The sequence below is a fragment of the Mustelus asterias genome, chromosome 12 (assembly GCF_964213995.1).
Source record: "Mustelus asterias chromosome 12, sMusAst1.hap1.1, whole genome shotgun sequence".
Taxonomy (NCBI): domain Eukaryota; kingdom Metazoa; phylum Chordata; class Chondrichthyes; order Carcharhiniformes; family Triakidae; genus Mustelus; species Mustelus asterias.
Window position 1 is genome coordinate 106,597,477 of NC_135812.1, and position 24,320 is coordinate 106,621,796.

The following is a 24,320-nucleotide window of genomic DNA, read 5'->3' on the forward strand; positions in this document are numbered from 1 at the left end:
ACCTGATGAAGGGGCAGCGCTCCAAAAGCTAGTGGCTTTTGCTACCAAATAAACCTGTTGGACTTTAACCTGGTGTTGTGAGACTTCTTACTGTGTTTACCCCAGTCCAACGCCGGCATCTCCACATCTTCAGTACTGAGGACAGAGTGATGAGGCCAGCTTTCCACAACCTGGCCATTTTCCTGGTAGCCAATTGTATTGAAATCACAACCTCTGGTTTGTTTGTCCAGCAGGGTAACCATGTCCATCACACATCCACACCACCCAGGACAAGCCACTGGGAAGAGCTGAGGAGTATCCTGGCTGATTATCCCCTCCACATGTCGCAGCGGCCCGCATCAACTGCCTCACCCAAGACCAAGTGTAGTAAGCCAGACTGGTGGCTGCATTCTCTACTGTAGAATCCCTACGGTGCAGAAAGAGGCCATTCGGCCCATCGAGCCTGCACCGACAACTGTCCCACCCAGGCTCTATCCTTGCAAGCCCACCCCTTTACTCTGCTAATCTCCCTGACACTACTGGGCAATTTACCATGGCCAATCTTTGGACTGTGGGAGGAAACCCATGCAGACACGGGGAGAACAAGAAGTACAAAATGAGATACCAAGAGAGGATCCAGCAGCACCATGACAAACCCAAACTCACGCCTGCAAAAGATTGACAAGCCATTTTGTTTCTATTTTTAAAAAAGATCAATGTATTTTTGCTTTCTTGCTTGTTGGATTAAGCAAGGCAATTTACAAATCTCTTCCAGCATTAAAAGGTCAACAATAACTGCAGGGTGCAACACACTGTTCACCAAGGAATGCCTAATTTAAAAAAGAACTTACGCTGTACGTAGTATTGGAGTTTGCAGTTATACAGCATTGCTCTGATTTATTTAATTCCATGTCCAATGACAAAGTGGGGTGTACAATCACTATACAATACAGGGGCACTCCATCCTTTACAAAATCCAGGTAATATTAAAAAATTGCAACATTAAAAAGCTTTAGTGGACAAGATGGATGGATCATAGCCATTCATGATTTATGACGATATTCCCTCCACCTCCCCAGGCGGGGCTGTCGGACTCCAGAGTGAGCCAGTTACCAGTGGGTTTGGGTCCTCTTCCAAGAGGAAGACACTCGTCTGATCTCACTGCTGTCTCTAACCGGTCCTGTTTATGACACTTGTGGAAGTTTTATAAACCAAAGTTCGTAGCTTTGGACTGAAAGGGTTTTTTTTTGAGGTGGGGGTCGATGCAGAAAGGAGGAAAGGTTAAGAGGACAGGAAACAAGGATGAAAAAAAAAGTCAAAACTATTTGTCAATATGTAAATAAATACTTCTGTAGCCTTGAGCTGGGAGAGGGTGGGGGCAAGTCAGGAGGGAAATACAGGGGAAAAATACTAGTCAACATTCCCACTCCCAATGCAGTGACCCCTGCTGGAATGTGTGAAGTGCCAGTGTTGGAGGAGCACATAATTGGGCTTGGTTGTAATACCCCACACAGCACCCCCCCTTCCTTCTACTTGCATACAGATTCTTGGGCGAGACAGCAGAAGGTACCAACAGGACAGGAGGGGAGAGTTCATTACATCTCCATAAGTGTTATAAATAGACTCCACACACTTGAAGGAAACTATTATGCATTGGATTTTTACATTCTTAGACAGCAGATACTGTTATCCCACTGTAATTAAATTAAGATCACCCAGCATTCTCCTACACAGTTTCACATCACTTTACTGTACAAAAAAATGATTCCACAGAACACACACATATACATGGTGGATAGCAATTACCAAGTAAAAAAACAGGGGGAAAAATACCCCAGTAATAAGAGTCTGCAAGAGTAGAGTGTGTAATAATTCACTGTACAACAAGTACTATCATCAAATTGGGATCTTCATGGGAAACTAGCTGCAAGGGCTTCCAGTGTGCGTTTAGGCAGCTCCAAGTGTGCACTATCCAAATAATGCAGAAACCTGTAAAAATAAGACCAGAGTTTGTATATTTAAGAAAACAAATTGCTGCAAATACACATTAGGTCAGTCAGTATCTGATGGAGAGGAGACAGTTGCAGGCTGGTGGACATGAATTTCCACGGTGCACATTCCAAATAAAGACAAGTTTACACCAGATCTGGAGTAGACAACACACTTTAAGCTCAAAATCAAAGGGTGGGATTTTCCAGCGCAGTCAGGCACTGTTGCGGGAGGGACAGAAATATTTGGAGAGTCTCCCGCCCTGTCCACGACTCTGCCCGCTGGTGCTGGGTTGGAGAATCCCGGTTTAAGCCCCAGTAACAGTAGCACAGTGGTTAGCACTGCTGCTTCACAGCGCCAGAGACCCAGGTTCGATTCCCGGCCTGGGTCACTGTCTGCGTGGAGTTTGCATGTTCTCCCCGTGTCGGCGTGGGTTTCCTCCGGGTGCTCCGGTTTCCTCCCACAATCTGAAAGACATGCTGCTTAGACACATTGACCCGAACAGGTGCCGGACTGTGGGGATTAGGGGAATTTCCCAGTAATTTCGTTGCAGTGTTAATGTAAGTCTTATTTGTGACTAATAAATAAACTTTTTTACTTTTAAACTGGCAATAAAATAACTCAATTATTCCAAATCACCTTTTGTTATTCCACCACCGTCCCAACTGAACAAAATACCATCCTGGGCTAAATTACTGAACCTAGGCACTCCTATTTCAGTAAACCCTAATGACTGGTAAATGAAGCAGTTGCCCTGTGCCCACTGAACTGTAAAAACACCCAGGAGTACAATTCTAGACTCTGTCCTTGAATGTGGAGCATATTAACTGAACAACACCAGAGTGAAGTATTCATGATGAGAGACAGATCGCTAGTGGTAGCAGTGAGGATGAATTAAAATAGACAACCTTAAAATCATGTGACCCCTGAAATTATTCCTGTGAAGATCAAATAAGTCGAGTGATAATGTAGTATTAAGATAACACAAGGTGGAGAGGCTGGCGTTGGACTGGGGTGGGCACAGTAAGAAGTCTCACAACACCAGGTTAAACTCCAACAGGTTTATTTGGAATCATGAGCTTTCGGAGCACTGCTCCTTCATCAGGTGACACTCAGGCTCCAGTATATGGGTGCATGTAGGCTTGTCTGCAATTTATTACAAGGAATATTTCCATTCTGAGAAACAGTCAGTTGGAGGCAGAGGGCTCCCCACAGGTGGAGTTTGAATAAGCAAGCAGGGCCATGTCAGACATAGACACGAGTTTCCGTCAACTTAAGCCCAGTAACGAGCAGAAACCCAGCCACAGGCCCACTGTAGGGGCTGCTGTTAAGAAATAAATGCGAGGAGAGGCAACGAATGATAATCAGAAAGTTCAGAATGGAATCATACAATCTCTCAACTGGTTTAGTTAATGACCTCGATGGGTTGAATCTCACCTGCATTCGATCCATCCAATTTTAACATTGAGTGGGGATTGTAAAGAGTGCGAATTAGTAAAGAGAACTGTTCTCTTTTGGCCTTTTGCTTTGATTTAAATCTTCACATAACCGTCTTTGAACCAAGTTGCGGGAGAGACATACCTGCGCTTTAGTTTGCCTTGTTCTTTCAGTTTCTCTGTCCTGCAGATAGTGCGGAGAGCTGGCAGATATTCCACAGCACTGACACGTCTGTTACCCAGACTTACAAATGCCTTGCTGGAGAATACAGTTTTCAGCACCTCTATTCGTTTAGACGCAGTGCTGAAAGAGAGAAAACACACACAGTTCAGCATTTCCTAGATTCAGAAAATAAACCTTCAAAAGGTGCTACTGATCTCACAGGCATTTTCTCCTGAATGTTTGCAGCTTCTGAGATTTGAAGTTAATTGCTCTGGCCGCCCTGATTGCACTGGCTGCCCCGATTGCACTGGCCGCCCCGATTGCTCTGGCCGCCCTGATTGCACTGGCCGCCCCGATTGCACTGGCCGCCCCGATTGCACTGGCCGCCCCGATTGCTCTGGCCGCCCCGATTGCACTGGCCGCCCCGATTGCACTGGCCGCCCCGATTGCACTGGCCGCCCCGATTGCACTGGCCGCCCCGATTGCACTGGCCGCCCCGATTGCTCTGGCCGCCCTGATTGCACTGGCCGCCCCGATTGCACTGGCCGCCCCGATTGCTCTGGCCGCCCCGATTGCTCTGGCCGCCCCGATTGCTCTGGCCGCCCCGATTGCTCTGGCCGCCCCGGCCGCGCTGGCCACACATCTCTGCCCTTCACGCTACAACAGCTTGATCTGGATATCAAAGTGACTGAATGTCAATCTTACGCTGGTTAACACTCCCCTTCTCCTGTCAGAAGAGTATTAAACATATCAACGTGTTATTCTTAGGCAGAAAGATCAACTTCAGTTAATGAGCTCAGATGGCTGAAAACAAAATCTGCGATAGGTAGATCAGGTTTTCTTGCTGGGAGTCCAGGTGTGAAATGGGTCAGTGTGGACTGGAGAGAACCTCCTCAAGGTCTTTGTCTACATCAACAATTAAAACACCAAATCTCCGAAGGTGACAGTTGGCAGGAAGACTAAATGATGTGGAGATGCCGGCGTTGGACTGGGGTAAACACAGTAAGAAGTGTAACAACACCAGGTTAAAGTCCAACAGGTTTATTTGGTAGCAAAAGCCACACAAGCTTTCGGAGCTCTAAGCCCCTTCTTCAGGAAGACTAAATAGCAATGTAACTGAGGCAGCACGGCAAGAAGCACTCACTCAACTCTTGCCAGGAAGGGAGACAAGGCAGAGACACTTTCCAGCAAGTGGTTATTAAACCTTTCAGCGCTGCTCGCTTTAGTGGCTTCGCCAACATTTCAAAGCATTACTAGACTTTGAATCAAATGAATGAGATTTAGTTGCTACCAAAGCACTGACCGAGCTGCTGAAAAGACTTCCTGGTTATCGGAGCATATTGGAAGGCACGGTGGCACAGTGGTTAGCATTGTTGCCTTTCAGGAACCCGGGTTCAATTCCAGCCTCGGGTCACTGTGTGGAGTTTGCACATTCTCCCAGCGTCTGCATGGGTTTCCTCCGGGTGCTCTGGTTTCCTCCCACAGTACAAAAATGTGCAAGTTAGGTGGATTGGCCATGCTAAATTGTTTAACGTTTACTTATTAGTGTCACAAGTAGGCTTACATTAACACTGCAATGGAGTTACTGTGAAAATCCTAGTCGCCACAGTCCAGCACCCGTTTCAGTCAATGCACCTCACCAGCACGTCTTTCGGAGTGTGGGAAGAAACTGGAGCACCCGGAGTAAACCCACACAGACATGGGGAGAAACATGCAGACTCCACACAGACAGTGACCAAATGGGCGGCACGGTAGCACAGTGGTTAGCACTGCTGCTTCACAGCTCAAGTGACCTGGGTTCAAATCCCGGCTCGGGTCGCTGTCTATGTGGAGTTTGCACATTCTCCCCGTGTCTGCGTGGGTTTCCTTCGGTTTTCTCCCACAGTCCAAAGATGTGCGGGCTAGGTTGATTGGCCATTCTAAATTGCCCCTTAGTGTCCTGGGATGCATAGGTTAGAGGGGTTAGTGGGTAAATATGTAGGGATATATGGATAGGGCCCGGGTGGGATTGTGGTTGGTGCAGACTCGATGGGCCGAATGGCCTCTTTCTGCACTGTAGAATTCTATGATTCTATGAAAGCTGGGAACTGAACCCGGGTCCCTGGTACTGTGAGGCAGCAGTGCTAACCACTGTGCCGCCCTTGGCTTTTATTTGGCTAATGTTCTAGTATCTTTTATATCCATCACAACCAATGAGCGAGACAAGCTCTGGTTTAAATCACATTTGAAAGGCAGCTTCAGGAAATAACTCGCTACAGGAACAACCCAATCAAGGCAGAGTATGAAACTTCAATCAATGTCTTAGAGGTTAAAATTGTAATCTTGGGAGCTCTTTTCTTTCCCTTAATCTATAAATCGTCAGTTTGATTGAGTCAAATGATGCATGAGAAAACAATATGTTAAAACAATGGGTTAAAGCAGGTTAGAATCTCTCTTGACACCTTTTTTTGGAAAGAAAGAGTTTTTGATGTCTGTACAAAACATTTGACACATTCTGCTCTGGTGCAGTTGAAAGTACTGTTGTGGGATTACTTCCTCTATCTCAGGTCTCATCTGGGACCGTGGAGATTTGGTTGGTTACATTTCAAAACTAACCCTCTGAGAATGGGGATGTTGGTTCATTTGGCAATCTTTCTAGGACTTGGCTGTGCCCCTCGTATTGCCGTAACTGAACTGTACACAGGACTACAGAGTGACTCACTGGCTCAGTGGTGACATGCTAATCCCTGAAACAGGAAGATGCGGATTGGACACCTAATCCAGACTCACAGCCAGTGTGGTTATGACAGTGCTGCACCATCACAGGGTCAGTCACAGAGGCACCGTCAGAGGTCAGTCACCGAGGCAGAGCTGCACTGTTGGGAGGAGCAGTCTTTCAAATCAAACATTAAACCTTTAGTGTGGGTGTAAAGGAGCCCGTGGCGTTATCTGAAGGGCAGGGGAATTCTCCTGGTATTCTCGTCAATATTTATCCCTCAGCTGGCACTACCATAAGCAATGAATGTATTACTGATGGTGAAACATTGCTGTGTGCAATCTGGCTGTCACATTTACTACAATACAGCAGCTACAGTTCAAGTATCTCACTGGCTGCCGAGCTCTCTGGAACATCCTGAGGATATTCATTTATTTTAGTTATTGTCCAAGAATAGCTCCCGATATCTTCATTCTGGATGACTGTGATTTGAACTTATCTGCTATGGCACTCAGTATTCCATTGTCTTTGTTTGTGGTTAGCTCATACTAGTTGGACATCGATACTCCTGGGTCTCGCTCCATATAAACTCCTATCCAATGGCTTGTATTTTTTTTTCATTTCAAATATCATTGAAGTTATCCTCACTGAACTTCAGTTAATGCAGTTCAGCAAAGTAAAAGTTAATTTGTCACAAGTCGGCTTACATTAACACTGCAATGAAGTTACTGTGAAATTCCCCTAGTCGCCACGCTCCGGCACCTGTTCGGGTCAATGCACCCTAACCAGCACGTCTTTCAGACTGTGGGAGGAAACCGGAGCACCTGGAGGAAACCCATGCAGACATGGGGAGAACGTGCAAACTCCACACAGACAGTGACTCAAGCTGGGAATTGAACCCGGGTCCCTGGCGCTGTGAGGCAGCAGTGCTAACCACTGTGCTGTCTCTAAATATGTCAAAAAATTGTCCGTATTTCTAAACATACAGCTTCTATCCGTGTATCATCACTGACTAACTGGACAGCCTACACTGATGCTGTGATCACAGATTGTTTAAGTACCTCAAGACTAGGAGGGTCCAAGCACAGACTCCTAGGATGCTGCGTTCCACAGCTCCTACCCTCACCCCTTCTGTACTTTCTCTTTAGCGAGTTAGTAATCTCTGTCCGTGTCCTATCCCTGAGTCAGCACCCTGCTCTGGCCAACAATCACAGCCTTTCACAAAAAGAGGAATTTATAAAAATAAAATCACAGCGCCAGACAGTTAACACATGCACTTAATCAAGCAGTTTCACAAATTTTGCGGAAGTCAGTCAGGCAAATAACACCAGAGAGAACAAGATACAAGTGTCAGCTATTAAATCCCACCTTGTGATTCCGGTACGTTCTATTTGTGGCATCGCAAGAGTTGAATTTATTGCAAATCTTTCTGACTTTCACTTTTTAAAAAAGAAATGGAAGGGGAGAACTTGCATTCAGAGTGTTGGAGCAGCACGCAGTCCAGATGAGGAGAAACTACTTCTCCCAGAGGGTTGTGAATGTGTGGAGTTCACTACCCCAAAGTGCAGTGGATGCTGGGACAGCGAGTAAATTTAAGGAGGAGTTAGACAGATTTTTAATTGGTAATGGGTTGAAGGGTTATGGGGAGAAGGCAGGAAAATGGGGACGAGGAGCTTATCAGCCATGATCGAATGGCGGAGCGGACTCGATGGGCTGAATGGCCTAATTCTGCTCCTGTATCTTATGAACTTATGAGTGCTTTTAAAATGTGTCACATTATTAAAGTTGGGAAATACAACAGCCAATTTATGCACAGTAAGATCCCACTAAGAAACCACCCCAGGTAATATATTTTACTGATGTTGACAGTGATAAATAATGGCTTCAGGACTCCGGGGAGAACTCATTGGCTCTTCTTTGAATGAAGCTCTGGGATATTTTAAGACCATCTGAACAGGTTTAATGTTTCTTTGGCACCTCTGACTGTGCAGCTCTCCTTCTGTACTGCACTGGAATGTTCGCCCAGATTTCATCCTCAGTTCCTGGAGTGAGCCGTCAGCCACATCCTTCTGACCCAGGGGAAAGCACCACCCCTGGGCCAAACAGCCTGGGGAAATTCAAATACCTAAACTTGTACAATCATTAAATCACTGAGGTAAATACAAAATATCGAGGAAACCTTACTATTCAAAAGCTGGGGAATTTCTGCAAGCTCAACTGCACCACCAACAGGCGATCAGTGACATTGCACCCACACACTGCCTGAAGAAAACTCAATCTCAGGATGTGGGTCTTTCTACAGGGTAAGAGTTTTAACAACACCAGGTTAAAGTCCAACAGGTTTATTTGGTAGCAAATTCGCTACCTAATAAACCTGTTGGACTTTAACCTGGTGTTGTGAGACTTCTTACTGTGTTTACCCCAGTCCAACGCCGGCACCTCCGCATCTTTCTACAGGGCCAGCTTTTCTTTTGCACAACTCTAATGATCCTGAGGAAGTGGCGATGGACCTTCTTGAACCACTGCAGTATGCATGGGGAAGGGGTGCCCACCTTTTGGGGGGGGGGGGGGGGGGGGCAGGTGGACAGGGACGTGGGTTCAATTCTGGCCTCGGGTTACTGTCTGGGTGGAGTTTGTACGTTCTCCCCGTGTCTGCGTGGGTTTCCTCCGGGTGCTCCAGTTTTCTCCCACACTCCAAAGATATGCAGGTTAGGTTGATTGGTCAAACTAAATTGCCCCTTCGTGTTAGAGAGATTAGCAAGGTAAATTAGTTTTTTTATTCATTTGTGGGACATGGGCGTCGCTGGTTGGCCAGCATTTATTGCCCATCCATAGTTGCCGTTGAGAAGGTGGTGGTGAGCTGCCTTCTTGAATCGCTGCAGTCCATGTGCTGTGGGTTGACCCACAATGCCATTAGGGAGGGAATTCCAGGATTTTGACCCAGTGATTGTGAAGGAACGGTGATATATTTCCAAGTCAGGATGGTGAGTGGCTTGGAGGGGAACTTGCAGGTGTGGTGTTCCCATGTATCTGCTGCCCTTGTCCTTCTAGATGGAAGTGGTCATGGGTTTGGAAGGTGCTGTCTAAGGATCGTTGGTGAATTGCTGCAGTGCATCTTGTAGATAGTACACACTGCTGCTACTGGTGGAGGGAGTGGATGTTTGTAGATGTGGTGCCAATCAAGCGGGCTGCTTTGTCCTGGATGATGTCAAGCTTCTTGAGTGCTGTTGTAACTGCACCCATCCAGGCAAGTGGGGAGTATTCCATCACACTCCTGACTTGTGCCTTGTAGATGGTGGACAGGCTTTGGGGAGTCAGGAGGTGAGTTACTCGCCGCAGTATTCCTAGCCTCTGACCTGCTCTTGTAGTCACTGTGTTTATGTAGTGAGTCCAGTTGAGTTTCTGGTCAATGGTAACCTCAAGGATGTGGGGGATTCAGTGATGGTTACACCATTGAATGTTAAGGGGCGGTGGTTAGAGTGTCTCTTTTTGGTGATGGTCATTGCCTGGCATTTGTGTGGCACGAATGTTATTTGTCACTTGTCAGCCCAAGCCTGGATATTATCCAGATGTTGCTGTGTTTGAACATGGACTGCTTCAGTATCTGAGGAGTCGTGAATGGTGCTGAACATTGTGCAATCATCGGCGAACATCCCCACTTGTGACCTTATGATGGAGGGAAGGTCATTGATGAAGCAGCTGAAGATTGTTGGGCCTAGAACACTACCCTGAGGGACTCTGCAGAGATGCCCTGGAGCTGGGATTACTGACCCTCCACAACCACAACCATCTTCCTATGTACCAGGTGTGACTCCAACCAGCAGAGAGTTTGCCCCGTTACTCATTGATTCCAGTTTCGCTCGGGCTCCTTGATGTCACACTTGGTCAAATGCAGCCTTGATATCAAGGGCTGTCACTCTCACCTCATCTCTGGAATTCAGCTCTTTTGTCGATGTTTGAACCAAGGCTGTAATGAGGTCAGGAGCTGAGTGACTGTGGCAAAACCCAAACTGGGCGTCACTGAGCAGGTTATTGCTGAGCAGGTGCTGCTTGATAGCACTGTTGATGACCCCTTCCATCACTTTACTGATGATCGAGTGTAGACTGATTGGGCGGTAATTAGCTGGGTTGGATTTGTCCTGCTTTTTGTGTACAGGACACACCTGGGCAATTTTCCATATTGTTGGGTAGATGCCAGTGTTGTAACTGTACTGGAACAGCTTGGCTAGGGGAGCGGCAAGTTCTGGAGCACAAGTCTTCAGTACTATTGCTGGAATGTTATCAGGGCCCATTGCCTTTGCAGTATCCAGTGCCTCCAACCGTTTCTTGATATCACATGGAGTGAATCGAATTGGCATCGGAGATGCTGGGGACTACTGGAAGAAGCCGAAATGGATCATCCACTCGGCACTTCTGGCTGAAGTTGCAGCAAACGCTTCAGCCTTATCTTTTGCACTGATGTGCTGGGCTCCTCCATCATTGAGGATGGGGATATTTGTGGAGCCTCCTCCAGTGAGTTGTTTAATTGTCCACCACCATTCTCGAATGGATGTGGAAGGACTGCAGAGCTTAGAGCTGATCCGTTGGTTGTGGGATCGCTTAGCTCTGTCTATCACTTGCTGCTTTTGCCATTTGGCATGCAAGTAGTCCTGTTTGGTAGCTTCACCAGGTTGATACCTCATTTTTAGGTATGCCTGGTGCTGCTCCTGGCATGCCATCCTGCACTCTCCATTGAACCAGAGTTGATGCCCTGGCTTGATGGTAATGGTTGAGTGGGGGATATGCCGGGCCATGAGGTTGCAGATTGTGCTGGAGTACAGCCCCACTGCTGTTGATGGTCCCACAGCACCTCATGAGTTGCTGGATCGGTTCGAAGTCTGTCCCACAATGTCACACAACACGATGGAGGTTTTTCTCAATGTGAAGGCGGGACTTCGTCTCCACAAGGACTGCACTGTGGTCACTGTTACTGATACTGTCATGGACAGATGCATCTGCAGCCGACAGATTGGTAAGGATGAGGCCAAGTATATTATTTCCTCTTGTTGGTTCCTTCACCACCTGCTGCAGATCCAGTCCAGCAGTTACATCCTTTAGGACCCGACCAGCTCGATCAGTAGTGCTGCTGCCGAGCCACTCTTGGTGGTGGACATCGAAATCCCCCATCCAGAGTACATTTTGCATCCTTGCCACCCTCAGTGCTTCCTCCAAGTGTTGTTCGACATGGAGGAAAACTGATTCATCAGCCAAAGGAGGACGGTATGTGGTAACCAGTAAGAGGTTTCCTTGCCCATGTTTAACCTGAAGCCATGAGACTTCATGGGGTCCAGAGCCGATGTTAAGGATTCCCGGGGCAACTCCCTCCTGACTGTATACCACTGTGCCGCCACCTCTGCTGGGTCTGTCCTGCCGGTGGGACAGGACATATCCAGGGATGGTAATGGCGCTGTCTGGGGTGTTATCTGTAAGGTATGATTCCGTGAGAATGACTATGTCAGGCTGCTGCTTGACTAGTCTGAGAGACAGCTCTCCCAATTTTGGCACTAGCCCCCAGATGTTAGTAAGGAGGACTTTGCAGGGTCGACAGGGCTGTTTGTTTTGCCGTTGTCTTTTCCGGTGCCAAGGTTGATGCCAGCTGGTCCGTCCGGTTTCATTTCTTTGTTGAGACTTTGTAGTGATTGCTACAACGGAGTGGCTTGCCAGGCCTTTCAGAAGGCAGTTGATTATGAAGGGGATAGATAGGGTGAACGGTGGGAAGCTTTTTCCCAGATCAGAAGTGACGATCACGAGGGGTCACGGGCTCAAGGTGAGAAGTATAACTCAGATATTAGAGGCATGTTTTTTTTTTTAACACAGACGGTGGTGGGGGCCTGGAATGCGTTGCCAAGTAGGGTGGTGGAGGCAGACACGCTGTCATCGCTTAAGACTTACCTGGATAGTCACATGAGCAGCCTGGGAATGGAGGGATACAAACGATTGGTCTAGTTGGACCAAGGAGCGGCACAGGCTTGGAGGGCCGAAGGGCCTGTTTCCTGTGCTGTACTGTTCTTTGAGAGTTGCTGTGGCTTTGGAGTCACATGTAGGCCAGACCCGGGTAAGGACGGCAGATTTCCTTCCCTAAAGGACATTACTGAACTAGATGGGTTTTTTCGACAATCGACAATGGTTTCATGGTCATCAGTAGATTCTTAATTCCAGATATTTTTTATTGAATTCAAATTCCACCATCTGCCGTGGCGGGATTCGAACCCAGGTCCCCAGAACATTTTCTGGGTTTCTGGATTAATAGTCAAGCGATAATACCATTAGGCCATCACCTCCCTGGGAGTTACGGGAATAGGGCCTGGATGGGATTGTGGTAGGTACAGACTCAATGGGCTTCTATGATTTAATACTGGCCAAGTCTGCGAGAGGCAATGCTCCCTCCAAGTTGGGCTGTGCCTGGTTGTGCTATAAACAAGAACAAGAGGACAAACAGCAATCCCTTTAAGATGCCCATGTTTAGAAACCTTAAAGGGATGGTGCAGTGCCGCAATCTAATGGAGCTTTTGTGTGAGAGTCTATTACATATTCGGGAAGACACAGCAAAGGGGAATTAGACACAGCATTGGTGACAGAATTGATAAATAAATAATGATATATTGATGCATTGTAACAGATTGGGAAACAAGCTTCAAATCTTCCCCTCCACAATTAAATATTGGAGTGGCATGGGGTGGGTGTGAGTATGATGTGGAGATGTGGGTGAGAGTATACAGGGGATTGCAATAAAAAGCGTTCTGGTGCAACCCAATGAATTTTAAAATCACAGAATGCAGTTATAAATGTCAAACATACCTCGCGTGAGAATGGGAGAACTGTGTGGACGCAGCATTATGGTTTTGCCGATTTGAAATCTGAAGGGTGAGCTCCTCTATTGGGTCCTTCTCTGCTTCCTCGCACTTGGTAACAGATGGATCCATGATTTGCTGAATCTGCGACCGACATTTCTTCCAGCTCAAGCCTTCCACAGTCACTCTCATCTCCCCAAAGTCGTGCGAGGACCACCAATCTCCCGACTCAGCCCTCCCCTCATCCAACATGCCATTTTTAATCTCTGCGGCAGCCCAGTGGTAACCACGCTGTCCACATGAACCCTCTCTCTCAACCGCACCCCTGTGGAGGCAGCAGTCCAAGAACGAGATACTGTCCGCGAACTCGGCCAGCGAACCGAGACACAAAGATACCGACTCACAACACTTTTGCTCTGCTGGTGTCCTCTGTTTCTTTCCAGTAACTTTGGAGGAACCAGTCTTGTTCCCGGAGGGACCCTCCCCACCCACACCGTTAGCTTGGCTCTCTGCTACTTTCCCAGCCACAGACGGTGAGGTAGGAATTTCATTCGGTAAGGTCACAAAGGTATCGCTCTCATTCAGCTCCATGTCAAACAAATCACTGTCGTCTAACAAGGCGGCTTTTCTGTGACGCTTCAATCTGCCAGAGGTTTTTACAGGGCTGGCATCGACAGATGTGTTGCCGCCCTGAAGCCTTCTTGCAGCTGTACTTGCAGGGTCGCAGACAGGAGGCTCAGCATCTGTAGTCAGGTTTTCAGGCCGCTGTGGGTCAGGTACAACTCGGACTGGCAGAGGCAGAAGAAACTCCAAATTGTGGAATATGAAGTCCAGCTGTCTCCTCTGGAACTCCAGGAGAACCTGCATTTGGTTTCTCCACTGCTCCTGTGAAACGACCTCCTGCTGAAAGGTAAATCACAAACTATAGTTATAGATCAGCATTAAAATAGAGTGACAGGAGCAACTGCTGTGTCCCTCTCAATGTCTCAGAGCTTCAGAGAAAATCTACACTGCTCTCATTACAGAAGCTATACAAAAAAAAATTCCTTCGGGTTCACCACAAAAAAAGAAATTCCTTCGGGTTCACTACTTAAAGTTTCTTGAACCTACTGTCAGGAAAATCTAAGAAATTGTAATATTTTTCTGTTGGTGATATTCTGGTCATTTTTTAAACTGACGGGACAAGGGAGTGTTAATTAAAACAAGAGGCAGAGTAACTGTGTGAATCTCAACTGTGGGTTTGATGTGATAATGAGCCTAGCAATATTTCAAATAGATGTTTGAAACAGGAGTGTACATATTACAGAGGTGGAGTTACTGGAAGTCTTAAAGCGCATCACGGTAGATAAATCCCCGGGGCCTGATGAAGTGTACCCCAGGATGTTGTGGGAGGCTGGGGAGGAAATTGCGGGTCCCCTAGCAGAGTTATTTGAATCATCGGTAGTCACGGGTGAGGTGCCTGAAGATTGGAGGGCGGCAAAAGTTGTGCCTTTGTTTAAAAAGGGCTGCAGGGAAAAGCCTGGGAACTACAGGCCGGTGAGCCTAATGTCTGTAGTGGTAGAGTTGTTAGAAGATATTCTGAGAGACAGGATCTACAGGCATTTAGAGACGCAAGGGCTGATTAGGGACAGTCAGCATGGCTTTGTGAGTGGAACATCATGTCTCACGAATTTGATTGAATTTTTTTGAAGCAGTAACCAAGAAAGTAGATGAGGGCAGTGCAGTCGACATTGTCTACATGGACTTTAGCAAGGCCTTTGACAGGGTACCGCATGGTAGGTTGTTACATAAAGTTAAATCTCACGGGATCCAGAGTGAGGTAGCCAATCGTATACAAAATTGGCTTGATGACAGATCGTTGTAGAGGGTTGTCTTCCAAACTGGCGGCCTGTGACCAGTGGTGTGCCTCAGGGATCAGTGCTGGGTCCACTATTATTTGTCATTTATATTAATGATTTGGATGAGAATTTAGGAGGCATGGTTAGTAAGTTTGCAGATGACACCAAGATTGGTGGCATAGTGGACAGTGAAGAAGGTTATCTAGGATTGCAACGGGATCTTGATCAATTGGGCCAGTGAGCTGATGAATGACAGCTGGAGTTTAATTTAGATAAATGTGAGGTGATGCATTTTGGTAGATCAAACAAGGGCAGGATTTACTCAGTTAATGGTGGGGCGTTGGAGAGAGTTATAGAACAAAGAGATCTAGGGGTACATGTTCATAGCTCCTTGAAAGTGGAGTCACAGGTGGACAGAGTGGTGAAGAAGGCATTCAGCATGCTTGATTTCATTGGTCAGAACATTGAATACAGGAGTTGGGACGTCTTGTTGAAGTTGTACAAGACATTGGCAAGGCCACACTTGGAATACTATGTACAGTTCTGGTCACCCTATTATAGAAAGGATATTATTCAACTAGAAAGAGTGCAGAAAAGATTTATTAGGATGCTAATGGGACTTAATGGTTTGGATTATAAGGTGAGGCTGGATAGACTGGGACTATTTTCCTTGGAGCGTAGGAGGCTTGGGGTAACCTTATAGAGGTCTATAAAATAATGAGGGGCATAAATAACATATTTTCCCAAAAGTAGGGGAGTCAAAAACTAGAGTGCATAGGTTTAAGGTGAGAGAGGAGAGATACAAAAGGTCCAGAGGGGCAATTTTTTCCACACAGAGAGTGATGGGGTGTCTGGAATGAGCTGCCAGAGGCAGGAGTAGAGGCACGTACAATTATATCCCTTAAAAAGCATTTAGCCAGTTACGTGGGAAAAGGGCCAAACATGGGCAATTGGGACTAGCTTAAGAACATAGAACAGTACAGCACAGTACAGGCCCTTCGGCCCTCGATGTTGTGCCAAGCTTTGTCCGAAACCAAGATCAAGCTATCCCACTCCCTATCATTCTGGTGTGCCCCATGTGCCTATCCAATAACCGCTTGAAAGTTCCTAAAATGTCCGACTCCACTATCAAAGCAGGCAGTCTATTCCACACCCCAACAACTCTGAGTAAAGAACTTTCCTCGGACATCCTTCCTGTATCTCCCACCATGAACCTTATAGTTATGCCCCCTAGTAATAGCTACATCCACCTGAGGAAAAAGTCTCTGAACGTCCACTCTATCTATCCCCCTCATCATCTTATAAACCTCTATTAAGTCGCCTCTCATCCTCCTCCACTCTAAAGAGAAAAGCCCTAGCTCCCTCAACCTTTCCTCATAAGACCTACCCTCCAAACCAGGCAGCATCCTGGTAAATCTCCTTTGCACTCTTTCCAATGCTTCCACATCCTTCTTATAGTGAGGTGACCAGAACCGCACACAATATTCCAAATGTGGTCTCACCAAGATTCTGTACAGTTGCAGCATAACCCCACGGCTCTTAAACTCAAACCCCCTGTTAATAAACGCTAACACACTATAGGCCTTCTTCACGGTTCTATCCACTTGAGTGGCAACCTTCAGAGATCTGTGGATATGAACCCCAAGATCTCTCTGTTCCTCCACATTCCTCAGAACCCTACCTTTGACCCTGTAATCCACATTCAAATTTGTCCTACCAAAATGAATCACCTCGCACTTATCAGGGTTAAACTCCATCTGCCATTTTTCGGCCCAGCTCTGCATCTTATCAATGTCTCTTTGCAACCTACAACAGCCCTCCACCTCACCCACTACTCCACCAATCTTGGTGTCATCAGCAAACTTACTGACCCACCCTTCAGCCCCCTCCTCCAAGTCATTGATAAAAATCACAAATAGCAGAGGACCCAAGTTACCGCTGGTAACTGGTCTCCATTTAAATGGATATGTGAGAATACACAGAATGGACACATTCCAATGAGAAAGAAAACTCTAAAAGGGAGGGCCTATCATCTGTGGTTAACTAAAGAAAGTAAAGATAGTATTAAACTTATAGAAAAAGCATTTGTTTGCACAAAGATAAGTGGCAGGTCAAAGGATTGGGACACTAAGGGGCAATTTTACTATGGCCAGTCCACCTAACCTTCACATCTTTGGACTGTGGGAGGAAACCAGAGCACCTGGAGGAAATCCATGCAGACATTGGGAGAACATGCAAACTTCACATAGAACGTCACCCAAGGCCAGAATTGAACCCAGGCCCCTGGCACTGAGGCATGCAGTGCCGACCTCTGTAAAACTGTGCAGCCCTAATGTTCAAGCGATTAGTTCTTTAACTGATCATAGAATCCCTATAGTGCAGAAGGAGGCCATTCGGCCCATCGAGTCTGCACCAACTACAATCCCACCCAGGCCTTGTCCCCATTAGAGTGAGAAAGGAAGATGGTGAGTTAGGTGGTTCCTACTAACCCCCCAGTTGTAATATGCCTCCGCCTTTCCCTGAAGGTGCTGACTCCATATAGGAAATGGTTCCATAGGTATCAACCCTACCTCCTACCCAGTACTTTGCCCTTCACATATTTACCTCGAATGAGGGAATATTAGTTTGCATTTGACAGCGGGGAGCAGTTACCTTGAACATGGAAAAGAGATCACTTGAAGATCCAGTAATGTGTTTTAAGCCAAGCAGGTTCTCCGTGCATCCTGTGTTGCATTTGGGAACATCCTGTGTCTTCACAATGGAACTGTTCTTTGACGAATTCCCCGGGGTGTCTTCAGCAGCAACAGCATTTCCGACTGATTCTTGTTGAGCTTGGCTTGGAACCATGCTTATTTCTTCCGTTTATTAATTAAACAATGGTGAGATCCACATAAAAAGGTAAAGAAAGATTTTTTTAAAAATTAAAAGTAATTTTTAATTTTGGAACCAGTGCACATTTTAGTAGATACAACCCACAATATCGATCTTTGTAAAAAAAAATCTCATTGCACAGTGATAGCAGCTCCTGGACCAACGAGTGAAATTACTGAGAGACATGAGGGACCTTAAATGAGGTGTCGTAGTGTATGATGAAGCTTCAGTTTTAAAACTGCAGACTGCAGTTGGGGTTATTTGGTCATTAGAGTGAGAAAGGAAGATGGTGAGTTAGGTGGCTCCTGTTCACTCCAACTTTTAATTGAATACAGGGTGGCACAATGGGTTAGCACTGCTGCCTCAGCGCCAGGGACCCGGGTTCAATTCCAGCCTCAGGTCACTGTCTGTGTGGAGTTTGCGCGTTCTCCCTGCGTCTGCATGGGTTTCCTCCGGGTGCTCCAGTTTCCTCCCACAGTCCAAAGAAGTGGGGGTTAGGTGGATTGGCCATGACAAATTTCCCCTTGGTGTCCATGGGGTTGCGGGGATAGGGCCTGGGTGGTGCAGGCTCGGTGAGCCAAATGGCCTCTTTCTGCACTGTAGGGGTTTCTATGATTCTATGAATATTAGAATGTGTCTTTAAAAGAACCATTAACCCAGGGGTGTGGCTGGCTTTTAAAGGCTAATGAAAACTGACCTCTCTCCTTTGACTGGTCAAAGATTAATTGTTAAACTCAACTGGTAAGCAAACTAGTCCTACTTGGAACATCAGTTCTTAGTGGTATGTATGTTTTATTTTGGTACGATGTGAGGAACGATGTACAATCCAGTGACGACCAACCCAGTCGTCGTGGGAACAGTTAATAAAGAATCATAAAAAGTAAAAAAAAAGCCAGCATTCAACTGGTGCAAGGCAACCCCCCATTGGGTAGAAATAAAGATCCAATGGTTTGATGGATCAGCTGGTCATTTTCTGACCATCATAAGGAACCTCAGAAGGTAGGGAGTCGCTTTATGCTTGTATCGTTAACTGAAAACTTCAATTTTTCAAATGGCTGGTGCTGGTTGCTGGAATTTTCTCAGCCACTGTAATGAGTGACAGACTGGAGAATGATCAAATCAAAGCAATTCAGCTTCAGTCTTAGAAAAATGAGTCTCAGTTGGAATGAGCCAGACCTAACGTCACAGAGGTTTCACTTACCTTCAGCAGGGAGGGGCTTATCCACATGGTAGCCACCTCCACTTCTCACCCAGAACTGTAAGTGCAGGATGCTCTGTCGTATGTCACACTTATTAAGAGCAAGGAGTGCAGTGAGGTCCTTCGCATCAGTTCTTAAATTTTCAGCTAGACACAAGAGCTGGAGGTAGCTGGCAACGTTTGTCTGGTGTAAGAGAACAGAAACCTTGACGTGCTACACTGGATTAGGCCTTTACATGTAAATTTTCAAGAGCACATTTAATAAAACAAGGCTGTTTATACACATTATTTTATTGCGATGCCATGAATGTCAGTCAGCTTGGAGATTAATATAATTCCCCTGCCAATCATGCCTGAAGACCACAGTGCTGTCAGTGACTAGAAGTGATTTCATGCACACAATTTGTTTTATGTAAATTATCTCCCTGCTCACGGCATTTATTAGAGAAATAATCCTTATTTTATTGGAAGACTGTGTTGTAGTTTCTGGAAACTGACAGCTGATCAAGAGTTTCCCAATTTCAGGAGTCGACAAAACGAATGAATATCCTGGTGTGAGAATGAAGCTAAGTACATCATAACCAAAATACCATGCAACGTTATCACCAAGCAGTAATTAAGGAATGCAAACAATATATGAAGCTAGGCAGTGTCCCACACAATGCTTTGTTCTGGATGAATTCTGGTATGTAATCAGGATGGTAGATGGGTGAGTTCCCGTGACTGAGGTTTAACTACAAGATGATTTTAAAAGATTAAGAATCTCTTCCTTGTGTTGCTCACAAAGCCAAAGTGGAGTTGCCAGTTAATCACTACCTATAGCTAACGCAACGCTCGAGGCGGCTCTGGGGAAACAGATACTGCACTTGTATTTGAAACCTCCAGGAATGCCCTTTCCAGGTGACCATTCTGACACAGAGAGCAGCGTCTCTCTACTCTCTCTCGTGATTTTGAAAAACTCCATCAAATCTCCTCTCAACCTTCTCTTCTCCAAGGAGAACAATCCCAGCCCTCCCAATTTATCCTTTTAACTAAAGTCCCTCATCCCCAGAAGCAGTGTTCTAAACCTTCTAGACACCCACTCTAAAGTGTTCACATCCAGAATTGGATACAATACTCCAGTTTAAGGCCAAACCATGTCCCATCATAATTTCCTTGCTTCTGTATTTTATTTATAAAGCCTTGGATCCTGTACATCCTTTCAGCCACCTGCTTAACCTACCCTGCCACCATCAATGCTTCGTGTACATATATCCACCAGGCCTAAGTTCCTGACCCCCTTTAGAATTGAACCCTTTACATTGCCTCCCCTAGTTTTTCCTACCCTACCAAAATGCATTACTTCACAATTCTCAACATTAAATTTCATTATTTAATTTTCATTCATTAAAATTCCGCCAGCCTGTCTATAGGGGCGGCACAGTGGTTAGCACTGCTGCCTCACAAAGAACAATACAGCACAGGAACAGGCCCTTCGGCCCTCCAAGCCCGCGCCACTCCCTGGTCCAAACTAGACCATTCTTTTGTATCCCTCCATTCCCACTCCGTTCATATGGCTGTCTAGATAAGTCTTAAACGTTCCCAGTGTGTCCGCCTCCACCACCTTGCCTGGCAGCGCATTCCAGGCCCCCACCACCCTCTGTGTAAAATATGTCCGTCTGATATCTGTGTTAAACCTCCCCCCCTTCACCTTGAACCTATGACCCCTCGTGAACGTCACCACCGACCTGGGGAAAAGCTTCCCACCGTTCACCCTATCTATGCCTTTCATAATTTTATACACCTCTATTAACTCTCCCCTCATCCTCCGTCTTTCCAGGGAGAACAACCCCAGTTTACCCAATCTCTCCTCATAACTAAGCCCCTCCATACCAGGTAACATCCTGGTAAACCTCCTCTGTACTCTCTCCAAAGCCTCCACGTCCTTCTGGTAGTGTGGCGACCAGAACTGGACGCAGTATTCCAGATGCGGCCGAACCAATGTTCTATACATCTGCAACATCAGACCCCAACTTTTATACTCTATGCCCCGTCCTATAAAGGCAAGCATGCCATATTCCTTCTTCACCACCTTCTCCACCTGTGACGTCAGGGGCCCGGGTTCGATTCCTGGCTTGGGTCACTGTCTGTGTGGAGTCTGCACGTTCTCCCCATGTTTACGTGGGTTTCCTCCGGGTGCTTCGGCTTCTGCCCACACTCTAAAAGACATGCTGGTTAGGTGCATTGACCCGAACAGGCGCTGGAGTGTGGCGACTAGGGGTACTTCACAGTAACTTCATGTTAATGTAAGCCTTACTTGTGACTAATAAATAAATAATAATGTCCCCTTATTCTAAGGTGCCGATCACCCTCACAGTTCACAATGCCTGCAGGTTTTGTGCCGTGAACATTTACTTAGTGCCTTTCGTGATCTCAGGAAATACCAAAACAGTTTCCAGCCAATGAACTACTTTTTGAAGTGTAGCTATTGGGGTAATAGAAATATGGCAGTCAAACTGCAAAGGAAGGTCCTATTTACAGCAAGGAGCCAATGACCTGATGATCTGTTTTGTTCTGTATTGGTTTATTGGCCCCAGAACACTTGAGATCTCATCAGTTCACTAAAGATCTTTCATTATAAACTATAACAAAAAAAGAAACTGAGTAAACTTACCGAGGATGGCACTTTGAAGCAGATTTCTTCGAAGCAGCACTCAAACATTAAACTGAAGTTGGGATCTGGGGATCAATGACAAGGCCAAGGCTTGATAACCACGTTTAAAAAGTACAGGTACAATATTTCGAGAGAAAGAGGTGCTCAGTCAGAACAAGGCACCAACCAATGGAGCTTCCCCATATTCCTGACTGACTACAGGTGGCACATGACAGGAGACAGACCAGGTACACATGGCACAGCTGGCAGACACATCAAATATCATTTAAAAAGTACAACAACCCATTTTAGGGCAATAGCTAGATTGTAGTTTGGTAGAACATCGGCACAGGCCCACAAGCTTTCACCCAGACTCCCCATCTCCAGTGGGCAAATCAGGAAGAAATTACTAGATGCTTGATGAGTTTCTCTCACTATGGTCATTCACCATTGCATTGAATAGGGTTCAGTATTAGTACTAACCCTGCCTCAGTACTAACTTTTCTCTTTCACTTTTCTCTATTCTTGCCTCATAATCCCACATTGAGCACTTTGTAATACAGGGTTTTTAACATTCACCTGAACAGAGACAGGATAATAAAAGCAAAATACAGAGGCAGGACCTCCATTTAAAATGTCATCCAAAAGATGGAACAATACACCTCCCCATCCTTCCTCAGGTTCTCCCTCTTGGGGATTGACATCCATGTCCTCATCTGCTCCACTGAAGCTCCTCATGATTTGGAACACCTCTATCAAATCTCCCCTAAACCTTCTCTGCTGTGAGAACCTTCCCAGCTTCTCCAATCTTCTGACAGGGTGGAAAGCCCCCCCATTCCTATTGCTATGCTTGTAAATATTTTTTACACCCTCTCCAAGACTGACATTCCTTTATTGTGTGGAGTCCAGAATCGGCCTCAAAATTCTAGTTGGCACCTAATCAATGATTTCATAGAATCAATCATAGAATCTTACAGTGCAGAAGGGGACCATTCGACCCATCGAGTCTGCGCCGACCACAATTCCACCCAGGCCCTATCCCCATGCATTTACCCTAACTAGTCACCCTGACACTAAGGGGCAATTTAGCATGGCCAATCCATCTAACCTGAACATCTTTGAACTGTGGGAGGAATCCGGAGCACCCGGAGGAAACCCACACAGACACGGGGAGAATGTGCAAACTCTACACAGACAGTGACTGAAGGCGGGAATCGATTTATAAAAGTTAAGCATCAACTTCCTTGACTTTGATACTCTGTGCCTCAGTTGATAAAGTCAAGGATCCCATATGTCTCAACGTTTTGACTTATTCGAAGGTATTTACACAGATCTTATCTGAGATTCAAATTTCAAAGACCTGCGATCCTTATGTTGAGAAATAACCCATTGGTTTTTAGTAACCACAAGCTAGTAACTGGCACCTGTGTGATGAGCTGGAAGGAATATGAAGCATCTTATCATTGCAGGCAGAAAGACATGGAAATTACCCTACTATTGCTATCTGATTATTAATCACCCAGCACAAGGAAATGAAGCTGTTTCACTGAGGCTTTAAAAACAATTTTATTTTTCATCTACAGGATGTGGGTGTCACCCATTTATTGCCCATCTGTGGATAGCCTTAAGAAGGTGGTAGTATGCTGCCTTCTTGAAGCACTGAGGTGTAGGTGCATCCACAATGCAGTGAGAATGGCGATATATTTCCAAGTCAGGATGGCGAGTGTCTTGGAGGGGAATCACCAGGTGGTGATAAAAGCAAAATACTGCGGATGCTGGAATCTGAAACAAAAAAAGAAAATACTGGAAAATCTCAGCAGAAGAGAGAATGGAGCCAATATTGAGTCAGGATGACCTTTCATCTGACAATGGATCATCTAGACTTGAAACGTTGGCTCTATTTTCTCCCCATAGGTGCTGTCAGACCTGCTGAGATTTTCCAGCATTTTCTATTTTTGCTCCAGGTGGTGATGTTCCCATGGACCTTGTTCTTCTAGATGATAGTGGTCATGGGTTTAGAAGGCAGCTTGGTGAATTCTTGTGGTGCATCTTGTAGATGGTACACACAGTTGCCACTGTTTGTCGGTGGTGCAGTGATTGAATGTTTGTGGAAGGGATACCAATCAAGTAGCCTTTGTTCTGGACTTTGTCAAGTTTCTTCAGTACAGTTGAAACTGTACTCATCCATGCAAGTACAAAGTATTCCATTACATTCAAGACTTGTGCTCTGTAGATGGTGAACAGGCTTTGAAGAGATTCTGAGCCTTTGATCTGCTCTTGTAGTCTCACCTGATGAAGGGGCAGCGCTCCGAAAGCTCGTGCTACCAAATAAACCTGTTGGACTTTAACCTGGTGTTGTGAGACTTCTTACTGTGCTTACCCCAGTCCAACGCCGGCATCTCCACATCATGAATATTGTCCAGGTCTTGCTGCATTTGGACATGAACTCCTTTAGTATCTGAGTTGAGAATGGCACTGAACATTCTACTGTCACATCCCCACTTCTGACATTATGATGGAAGGAAGGTCATTGATGAAGCAGCTAAAGAAGGTTGGGCTGAAGCCACTACCCTGAGGGACTCCTGCGGTGATGTTCTGGAGCTGAGATGATTAACCTCCAACCACCACAATCATCTTCCTTTGTGTCAGGCATGACTCCAATCAGCAGAGGGTTTTCCCTGATTCCCAT

General features: G+C 46.0%; 1 protein-coding gene across 3 annotated transcripts in view; it reads right to left on the bottom strand.

Annotated features, from left to right (window-relative positions):
* Window positions 1–839: 839 nt before the first annotated feature.
* The window catches only part of atad5a (ATPase family AAA domain containing 5a), a 65,549-nt gene continuing 42,068 nt past the window's right edge, over window positions 840–24,320 (bottom strand). For 2 of the 3 annotated variants that reach the window (XM_078225818.1, XM_078225816.1), the window contains 6 exons: window positions 21,653–21,717; window positions 19,003–19,183; window positions 17,583–17,785; window positions 13,100–13,995; window positions 3,550–3,708; window positions 840–1,968 (listed from right to left, as the gene is read on the bottom strand). In XM_078225818.1, coding sequence (XP_078081944.1) covers window positions 1,890–1,968; window positions 3,550–3,708; window positions 13,100–13,995; window positions 17,583–17,785; window positions 19,003–19,183; window positions 21,653–21,717 — 1,583 coding nt within the window. In that variant the 3' untranslated portion in view covers window positions 840–1,889. The remainder of the gene's footprint in view (window positions 1,969–3,549; window positions 3,709–13,099; window positions 13,996–17,582; window positions 17,786–19,002; window positions 19,184–21,652; window positions 21,718–24,320) is intronic. The other variant, XM_078225817.1, reaches the window with a different exon arrangement.